Here is a 10331-nt window from a genome sequence, read left to right as displayed (position 1 = left end):
TCAACTCTGGGGGATTTCACTTAGAACAGAACTTGGTGGACATGACTTCCAGAGGTGAGAGGTGGCCCTCCAGAGCTCTTTATCTGGCCCTCCAGATTGTGTGGAGTACTGTGGGAAGGAGGGAGAACCCTGCCCTGGTTTGCATCTCGGGCTGTGTCTCTAGTTCATTCTTGGCACATTGTTTTGGGGAATTAGACACAGCAGAAGCTTGCTGGTAAGGAAGTTGTTCTGTGTTGAAGGGGAGATTAAAGGATAAGGAAACAGCCCCACCAAGGAGATACTGCAAGACTGAGCAGATGGAATGCAATGTGAACTAAATGCTTTCAGATTCAGCTGGGGGTGTAGATGAGGATCTGGCACACACAGCCTAACAGTATTAGTAATAATAATAATAATAATAATAATAATAATAATAATAATAATAATAATGCAAAAAGTGATTGCACTAAGCACAAACCAGTACATTTTTTAGAAAGTGAACAGTGTGAAGTCTTTCCTTTTCTCTGTCCCAAATGCCCTCTGCAAACAGAAAAACCAACCTTCAGAGTGGGGACCTGCAGCAAGAGTAACGCTATATGGGTAGATTTGACCAATCAGTTCTTAAGCCTCATTGCAAGGTCTTGAAAAGAGCTCTGCTGGTTCAGGTGAAAGGAATGGGAATCCTGCAAACAGGACCGGAGCGCAATAGGAACTCTCAATACTTGTGATTTGGAGTAACTGGCATTCAGAGGCATATTGCCCTCAGTGAATCAACCTTTCAGCCAGGGTCTGGTGCTCTTCAAATGTTTTGGGCTACAACTCCCATCAGTCTCAGTCAGCACAGCCATGTGATGCTGGGGCAGATGCATGCACAGCTGTGCAAACTAGGCACTGGTGGAAGCAGTAGTCAAAAAAAGTTGGAAGGCAGCAAGTTGTCAGAGGCTGCCCTCTAGTGATACTTTGTGGTTATGTCAGGCAAATGCCTCCTCATTTTTGCTGTTGGCATTCATCTGTATTAGAAATCAATGGACTACGCTTCCGGGGTGAAACAAACCACTGCTTTAGCAGCACAGAAGTGACTCCCCTGGGGTTCAAAGCCTGGGCAGTGTGGTCCAAAGGAAAGCAGAGCAAAATGTTGGGCACCAGGAGTTGCCTGAAGGAGGCGTACAAGGTGCCATTCAATAGGGACTCCACTCCAGATTTGTGTAGGGTTTAATCCTTAGCCTTTTCTTTTCCCAAAGATATCCCGCAAGTTAGCGGAGGTTTAGGATCAGCATTTTCCTTCTCCATGATGGGCTCCTTTCCCAGGTTAATGGCAAGCCCCATCTGCCCCTCACCTGCCTCTACAGCACATGCAGAAACTGCCTTCTTGACCACGGGACGCACAGTTGGTCTGGTGCACTAAATATGCTGGAGCCTGTCTTTGCATGCAGGAGAAGACCCTAAGACACTGAGGGTTTGAGACTCATGGGATTGATGGGTCTCAGTGCCTCCTCATCTTTTAAAATACCTGTCCTGGAGCTCATCTTTCCAAGGAACTATTAACTGGTGTTTTTATTGTTGTTGTTGTTCCAACCTGACCTGGGACCTGCTGGTGAAGGGCAAGCACAGTAGTAGCAGCAGTAGTAATAGAGAGGTAGTATGGTGCAGTGATGGTGTAGAGAGTTGGACTAGGCCGTGGGAAGCCAGAGTTCAAGTCCCCTCTTGGTCATGATGCTCACTGGGGGACCTTGGGCTAGTCACTGCCTCTCAGTCCAGCCTACCTCTCAGGGTTGTGGGGATTAAACAAGGAGGGGTGGAGAACCATGTACACCTCCTTGAGCTTACTTTGAGGAAAATGTGGAGTATAGATGCAACGAATAAATAAAATTAATAATACCGCAGACAGGCCCCTTTCAGACTTTCTTTGCGGGCCTACCAGTTATAATTTCCATTTGATTTTTTAAAAATATTTTGCTCAGCTTGACTCCCCTGTCCAGGCTAAATGTGGCATGGGATATTGGCTCTGCCCTTCTCCATATAAATGCTCTCCTCCAAGTTAGCGATATGAGACACAACACAGTACGAATACCAAATCACAGAGGTGGTTTGAATGCAGCATGTAGAAACCATCTGATATTTATTTTATAAGCATTGAATTAAAAAAAACCAACCAAAAACAAAAAACAGTCAGATTTCACCAGCCACTATTATGTTCATGCCATCTCTGGCAGCCATTTTGAAACAAAGAGAGTTCCTTGAAACTCGTAGAGTTTGAAATAATTTGGAATCATAACCACCAACATTTTGAGTTGGGGAGAAATTGCAGAACTGGGTTTCTTTCCTCTAGCTCTTCCTGGTCTGTGCTGCTTTGCAAATCTCTTCCATCCCCCTTTCCCCCCCCCCATCTGGTTTTTTTAAAGAAATCCAAATGAAAATTTGACTTTTTATTATTTCTTTTGTGAACATTTTCTTGAGTCTAGAAGCTCATCCTGGAAACAAAAAATCAGCTCATTACCAACCGGAATTTGCAAAGCTCAAACTCCTCAATACCTCTTGCCCTTTACTTAGGCTCCTGTAGGCAGTGCGATTCCCCCTCTCCCTTCACTGGCAGGAGATTCTGTTCAAATTCTTTGGAGGAACAACCTGCATTTCCTCCTTATACACAATTCCATAGTCTCCAATTGCTATGAAAAAGCTGGGATCTTCACAAAAACCCTCAAGCCATCACAGCTTCTCTCTGACACGCAGAGTCCCGAATTCCCCCACCAGCAAATGGGCACATGGACGGGGTACGAAATGGTACAAAGAGAGTTGGTTTGATCCATCCCTCGTCGTCTTTTCTGTATCTCCTGTTGAGGGTCACACTGTTTCTCACTCACCACCCGAGCCAGAGGTGATTGGCTGTGAGGCGACAAGGGCAGAGGCTGATTGGAAGGCAGCGTGACATGTACAAGTGGGACTCCATCTGTGATTGGCAGGAATGAGGTGAGGGTCCCTGGCTGCGAAAGATGTGCCAGAGGCCTCTGGGAGAAGGTAGATTGGGAAAATAAGCTAAGTGAGAGAGAGGTGGAGCTATGTTCACCCTGGAATAGTTTATAATGCAGGTCACTGGCAGTGCACTGCTAGGACCCTTCCGCATTTCAGGGGTGCCTATCACCTCTCACCAACTCCCCCTTTTTTTTGCACATCCTGTAGCCATTCTTACAACCACACGGCATACATACCATGTCAGCCTTCCTGGATTGGGGCAGAATGGCTGTAGGCTGCTGACAGAGGGCTCCAGGGGCTTCATTTTTTGTGATGAGAGTTTTGGGGATGCTTATGCCTCCAGGGGTTGAACGTGAATAGATGACAGTCTTGTGTCTTGGGGCATCCGATCCATTCAGCACTCCCTGCCTCTGAGTCCTGTCCCTCTCTGGGACTCAACATCCCATCAACCAATACCCTGCTCATCCTAAAGACACACACACACACCAGTTTTTGAAAGCCAAAGGGCATGACCCTCAAATGGCGCACAACCTCTGTGGAAACCAGCAGAGTAAGCAGGGTATCTGACAATCCCTTACAGGACCACTCTCAGTTATTGTGAGTTCCCCTCTTATCTCCCAGAGGGTGTTTTTAAAGGAATGGGGTGTGTGCATTTGAGCAAAAAGGAAAAATGCAGCCTCTCTGTTATAGCAATGTTGAGTTGTTGTATACCCCCAAAATGCACACTTGTACCATGTGGGGCTGGATGAGTGAATACAGGTACAGCAGGTTCAGAAACTTTCATCAAGTTCTCAGGAGGTAAAGTTCTTCTCTTTCAAAACTTCAGGTGAACAGCTCTGAACTTTTGATCTGCTGAGAAAAGAAAGGGTGAAGTAACTGTAGGGCGATTTGGCTTTACACTTCTTACATCGCCTATGGAGGGTTTGATAGTTTCTCTTGTCCACCCCATCTTCTAAAATCAAACCCTGCCAGAGTGTCCCATTCCTTCGTTCCTCAAAGCCAATGAATTTAATTTGGGGGGAAAGAAAGACATTGTGAACATCTGTCTTCCAGAGAGGACGTGAAAGAGACAAAGGGCAGAGTAAGAGAGACGGACAACGTATGAAGGTGTTGGTGTTGCTGGAGCAAGAATCATCAAGGTCTCGGCTGCCCAGCGGGGCTGGACTTTGAAGCAGGCGGGGGTGGAGATCCTGGCTGCAGGGGATGAGGCAGGCTTGCCTCTTCGGCACGACCCTGTGGTCAGTTCACAGTGGGCACCTGGTTCTGATGAAGGCTGAACTCTTTGGCTTTGAGGCGTAAGCTGGCAATGCTGTTGGCCATGTTGACCCCTTGGGTGGGCGTGGTGGGGCTGCTAGAAGTGTACGAAGGCACTGTGTTGCTGAGCCATGCGAGGTGGGGAGAGAGGGAAACAAAAAGAGTTATAAGTCTTAACAACAACTGCTGCTTGCTCAAGGCCACCCACCCTCTGCCCACGTCGCATCTCTCACCAGCCCTACTTCACATCAGATGTGTGGTGTTCCAGGGTTGGGGCAGGTGGGAAAAATGGGAGCTTTGTAGCCACTGATTCTTCTCACCCTTTGTGCTGTTTGGAACCAAAAATGCTGAAAGGAGGCAAGTTAGCCCCTGAAGATGGGCTCTAGGGTTACTCTGGAGAAGGGATGTGGGAAGCTCACCAAGGAGTCATTCTGTCTGCTCCAAAGCTAAGCATTTAGTAACATCGACAACACAACAGGCTTCAGTTTCAAGACGAAGGTGTGGAAGTTCTGTTACGTTTTATGGAATATCATGGAAAACTCCACTTAAGAAGATATTGGAGCACTCCAAACCATTTGAGCACGTGTGCGCACAGAAAATCGCAGACCTAGCTGACCTAGCAGACCACATGGAGATCTGCAGTGATAATTGAAATGCTCCCCTAATTATCATTATTGTACAATTATAACAGTATTGAGAAGGGGTGTGACTGTGACTTTCTCACACTTCTGAATTTCTCCCTACACTACAGGTTCACACTTTCTTGAATGTTTTTGCTGGGCTGTAATATGTCCTGGAGCTCTGGTCATGGCTATTCGTTATCTAGGGGGAGGACAGAGAGAGGTGTGTGACTGTATTTTTAGCAGTACCAGTAAAAAGATAAACCCCAAACTTGCTTCTTGAGATCAGATTCTTTTTCTGAATATGTTGTGGGAGCCTATGTGTATCATCTCACACACTTTCATCTCAATCCATCTTGCATGACTCTGATTGCATGCATGCCTTCATTTGCAATTTCAGTAACTGACAAAGTTATGCTGCTCTCTGAACTGAATTTCTTTACAAATTCTGTTTCCCTTTGAAGTGGAGTAGCATGGTCTGATTTTAGACCATCTCTCTCCTCCTGCTCCCTTGCAAAATAAGCATTCTCTAGGCAACTGAAGCAACTTCAATTTCCCTTCTTTTCTTGTCCCTGGTCTTGTTAGCACTTTTGTTTGAAAATGGATATAATTATTATTGCTAATCTGCTTCATAGGTCTGTGTAGGAAAAGGGTCTGGGTTCTTTTCTGCACAGAAAGGAAAACTGAAGACTGCTCTGGACTTACCTGTATTGGGATGTTGTTGACCAGGAGAGATAGTCTGGGCTCAGGTTGGTTGGACGGGGGGCCATGGGTTGTTCGATGGCTGCATCTTGGCTGTAGGATTTGAGGAGTGATGCCGATCTGTTGGCAAGCATGGCCCTCTCATTTCGGCGAAATTTGGCCCTCCGGTTCTGAAACCATACCTGGCAGAGAGGAAGAGTGCTAGGATGTTATTTTAATCTGCAATTTAAGGAAGATAATACTGAGTAAGAACACAAGCCCATTCAGCTCAATATTGTCCACACTGACTGGCAGCAGCAGCTCTCCGGGGTTTCAGGCAGGTGACATTCCCAGCCCTACCTGGAGATGCCACTAGGGGCTGAAGCCAGGACCTCCTGCATCGAAAGCAGATGCTCCAACACTGAGCTGCAGCCTTTCCTCTAAAAGAAGACGAAAGATTCCAGTCCTCACGGTTCTGAATAAATATGCATGGGCAGAATTAAACATGGAAAACTGCCTTAAACTGAGTCAGACCCTTGGACTGTCTAGCTCAGTATGCTGGCAGTTGCTCTCTTGGGCTTCAGGCATAGTATTTTCTCAGCCCTACCTAGAGATGCTATCAGGAATAGAACCTGGGACCTTCTGCATGTACAAGAGATGCTCTACCAGGGAACTACAGGGAGCTTGAACACCCACAACTTCATTCCAGTCCCTGCAGGTGTACATCTCTGGAGAGATGGTTGCCTTCAGCTATTCCCTTCTCCCTCTCTGTTGTGGGTGAACATATCAGACAACACAGCGATTCTTCAAACAGCTCTTGTTTATTCACTGGCCAGAACAGAATGAACTGAAGGGTTCAGCCAGCCTGCTTATATAGAGCTCCACTAGAACACAACAGTAACCATTTTCTGTAACTATCCAATCACTGAATGTCACTTTCGATCCCTTATTTGCATATGTGGACCTGAGTGAAAACTATCTACAGTATCCCCCTGCTGGCCCAGGGTGAGAACTTCAGTACATAACACTCTCACCTGCACTCTGGCCTCGCTAAGGCTGACCCTCCGTGCCAACTCCTCCCGGACAAACGCATCGGGGTAGTGCGTCCTCTCAAAGACCCTCTCCAGAGCCTGGAGCTGGCTGCTGTTGAATGTGGTGCGGTTTCTCCTCTGCTTCTTCTTCCGCTTGGCAGAGCTGCGGGATGCACTCAAGCTCTCACCTGTTGGGGGACAAAAGAGAGGCAATGATGATGCCACGATGAAGCCACAGGAACATAAGAAGAGCCTGGTGGATCAGGCCAACAGCCCATTTTGTCCAGCATCCTTTTCTCACTGTGGCTGAACAGTTTCCTATGGAAAACCAGCAAGCAGGATCTGAGCTCAAGAGCCCTCTCCCCTCCTATGGTTTCTGGCACTGGTATTCAGAAGCATTGCTGCCTCTGAATGTGGAGGCGGAGCATAGCTATCCATACACATCACACTTGGGTGGGCAGGAACTATGCCCTTAATGTACCTGGAGAAGAAAAAGCTGAGAGATGATATGATAGCCAATTGGAGGGCTATCACATGAAAGAAAGAATAGACTTGTTTCCTCCTGCTCCAGAGAGAAGGACTGTGGGAAATTGCAGTCATGCCTCTCACCTGGAAGGAAATTAACTCCTTTATTCATTCGCCTTTTTCACCATATGAACTCACTGAGATAGGAAGTGCCTGAGCTTGCTCTATACAAGCTCAGACCACGTGCTTAGCACTATTTCTTTTTTTCCTTTCATTTTTGTATTTATTTTTGGTTGGACAACTGCATTGCACATTTTAGAGAAATGCTAATTTTTTTTCTTTTTTCTTTTTGCAGATAAATGTTTATTGATTTTCCAATAGAAAGAAAAGGAAAGAATAAAGAAAAACAACAACAAAACACAAAACAAATGAACAATATACACAATAAAAAGTTTTCACCTATCAAATTTACATTGTCGTCTCTTTCTGGACTTCCTTCAGCTCATCCGTAAATCTTCCGTAATAAAAATCAAAAATACACATTACCTAGTTTGTATTGTCATTATACATTTCTCTTCCTCCATTTTCCTTTAACAATAACTCTTAGTCTTTCACAGTGCTTCTCTGAATCCCCTTAACGTTATTTGTCCTTTACTAATATGTTCCAGGTATTCTACATATTTTCCCCAATCCTTGATAAACTTTTGGTCTCTTAGGTGTCTAATCCTCCCCGTTAATCTGTCCAAATCCCCGTAGTCTAGTAGCTTTAATCTCCTCTATTGTTGGCATTTCCTGTTTTTTCCACTTCTGGGCAAGAACTATCCTTGCTGCTGTAACTGCGTAATATACAAATTTATGGTCTTTCTTTTTTATTTCATTCCCTAGCATCCCTAACAGGAAGATTTCGGGGTTTTTTACAAATGTATACTTTAACACCTTCTTTAATTCAATATATACTCTTTAGCACTATTTCACTATACTTTGTATCCCAAGATTTCTGCCTGTGTTTAATTGTTGCTTCATGGAAAAAAATGAATGAACCTGACCTTTGGAACCATAGCTGCCAACTTTCAGATTTGAAAATAAGGGCTCAGCAGCCTCTAAAATAAGGGATCAGCAACCTCACCTATCCCGGGGACAGTCTACAGGATATCTAACAATCCGGGATAGCAGTGGGAAGCAGCGGGAAACGGCGCTGGAATAAGGGAATTTCCCACAAAAAGAGGAAAGGTTGACAGCTATGTTTGGAACTTTGTAAGTAAAGCATGTTTAAACTTGCTAAAGTGTGCTCACTGCTAAGAGGGGTAGAAATGGGTAAGATCTGGTAGTGACTCAGGTTAGGATATTTAAAAGGTTTAACAACCTAAATCCCCACAATATTTTGCTGCTTGCTTTTGTGACTTTAAAACTCTGTTATTGGGGGCTTTCTCTATTACCAGAGTTTGCTTGCCCTGCATTTCTGGATGTAGCATTTGTTTATTAATTACCCCACATGGGTGATTTGTATCTATCTATTCCCCCACCCACCCAAGGACCTGAACCAATGGATTCAAATTACAAGAAATGAGAGTCTGACTAAACATTAGGAAGAACTTTCTGGTGGTAGGAGCTGTTTGACAGCGGAATGGACTCCATCGGAAGGTGGTAGACTCTCCTTCCTTGGAGGTTTCTAAGCAGAGATTGGATGGCCATCTGTCATGGGTGCTTTAGTAGAGATTCCTGCACATTGCAGAGGGGGGTGGACTAGATGAGTCTTTGGTTCCCTTCCAACTCTACTATCACATGATTCTATAAAATGCAGCCTAGGAAGGTGCAGTCCGCCAGAGAATGGTCCCTGGGCGTGTGTTTCAGTTTAAATTCTGTCCTGAAATCCTATACAGCAATTTTGCCTCCCGCTCCGTTATGCAAACATCTGGCTTCCATTTGTTCCCTAATGGCGGGAAAGAAAGTTATTTTGGAATTCACTTTTTTATTTTAAAAAAATGGAATAATTTTATGACATCCCCTTTGATTTTCAGCAGGGTTGCCCCAGATTCTTCTGCTGTGTGTCAAATCTAAGTGGCTGTGATGTGGCAAAGCGTTTTGCTTGCCTGGGTTGCTCTCTAAGAGATAGGTTGGGATTAAGGGCACAAGAGACTCATTCTAAAACAGGGGGTGGGGGGCTCAGCCCTTGGGGATGCATGCAGCCCCTCAGACCTCTCCACCTGGCCCTCAGAACCCTTCCTAGGCCACACCTTTCACTGCTTGGCACCCTCTCTTAGTGATTTTGTCCTGCAGGGATGTGTCTTTGAGCTGGTCATGCTTCTTGTCTGCCTGGATGGAGGATAGCATACCCTCAGACATTCCTCAGATGAAAACAGGGATGTTTCTCACTCTTCCCCCTCCCCAACTGAACCTACTCAACACTCTGCCAGCAGAGCATTTCCACCACCATGTTCCCTGCCTGTACCTCAGGGAGCCATGCGTCGGCCATGGTGGCAGATCTCTTCTTCCTCACCCACTCTCCAGCAGCCGCTATGAGCTGCCCAAGAGAGGAGGCTGGCATTTAAGGTGGCCATGGAGAGGCAGTTGGGCGCTCCCTTGCAGCTGCAGCTGTCGCCCAGGGCAAGCACTGGCTCATGCTCACCCCCAAGCTCGGCGGCAGTGGCACTGATGGGAAATAGGGACATTCTGAGACCTTATCTGCCCATGGACTGCCTCGCCAGAGTGGTGCATGCTCTGGTTATCTCCCGCTTGGATTACTGCAACGCGCTCTACATGGGGCTACTTTTGAAGGTGATCCAGAAACTACAACTGATCCAGAATGCGGCAGCTAGACTGGTGACTGGGAGTGGCCGCCAAGACCACATAACACCAGTCCTGAGAGATCTGCATTGGCTCCCAGTACGTTTCCGAGCACAATTCAAGGTGTTGGTGCTGACCTTTAAAGCCCTAAACGGCCTCAGCCCAGTATACCTGATGGAGCGTCTCCACTTCCATTATTCTGCCCGGACACTGAGGTCCAGCTCCAAGGGCCTTCTGGCGGTTCCCTCACTGTGAGAAGCCAAGTTACAGGGAACCAGGCAGAGGGCCTTCTTGGTAGTGGCGCCCGCCCTGTGGAATGCCCACCCACCAGATGTCAAAGAACAACTACCAGACTTTTAGAAGACATCTGAAGGCAGCCCTGTTTAGGGAACCTTTTAATGTTTGATATATTACGGTATTTTAATATTTTGTTGGAAGCTGCCCAGAGTGGCTGGGGAAGCCCAGCCAGATGGATGGGGTATAAATAAATTATTATTATTATTATTATTATTATTATTGTTGTTGTTGTTGTTGTTGTTGTTGTTGT

At 46.0% G+C, this 10331-nt stretch overlaps 1 protein-coding gene across 3 annotated transcripts in view; it reads right to left on the bottom strand.

Annotated features, from left to right (window-relative positions):
• Nucleotides 1–2066: 2066 nt before the first annotated feature.
• Nucleotides 2067–10331, bottom strand: part of PRRX2 (paired related homeobox 2) — a 75115-nt gene continuing 66850 nt past the window's right edge. Inside the window, exons 2-4 of one of the 3 annotated variants that reach the window (XM_081178901.1) lie at nt 6539–6723; nt 5529–5707; nt 2067–4327 (exon numbers count right to left, since the gene is read on the bottom strand). In XM_081178901.1, the coding sequence (XP_081035027.1) occupies nt 4189–4327; nt 5529–5707; nt 6539–6723 (503 nt within the window). In that variant the 3' untranslated portion in view covers nt 2067–4188. The remainder of the gene's footprint in view (nt 4328–5528; nt 5708–6538; nt 6724–10331) is intronic. The other 2 variants (XM_081178902.1, XM_081178903.1) reach the window with 2 other exon arrangements.

Source organism: Podarcis bocagei (genome assembly GCF_964188305.1).
Source record: "Podarcis bocagei genome assembly, chromosome: Z".
NCBI lineage: Eukaryota > Metazoa > Chordata > Lepidosauria > Squamata > Lacertidae > Podarcis > Podarcis bocagei.
This window is presented reverse-complemented; position numbering and strand designations above follow the sequence as displayed.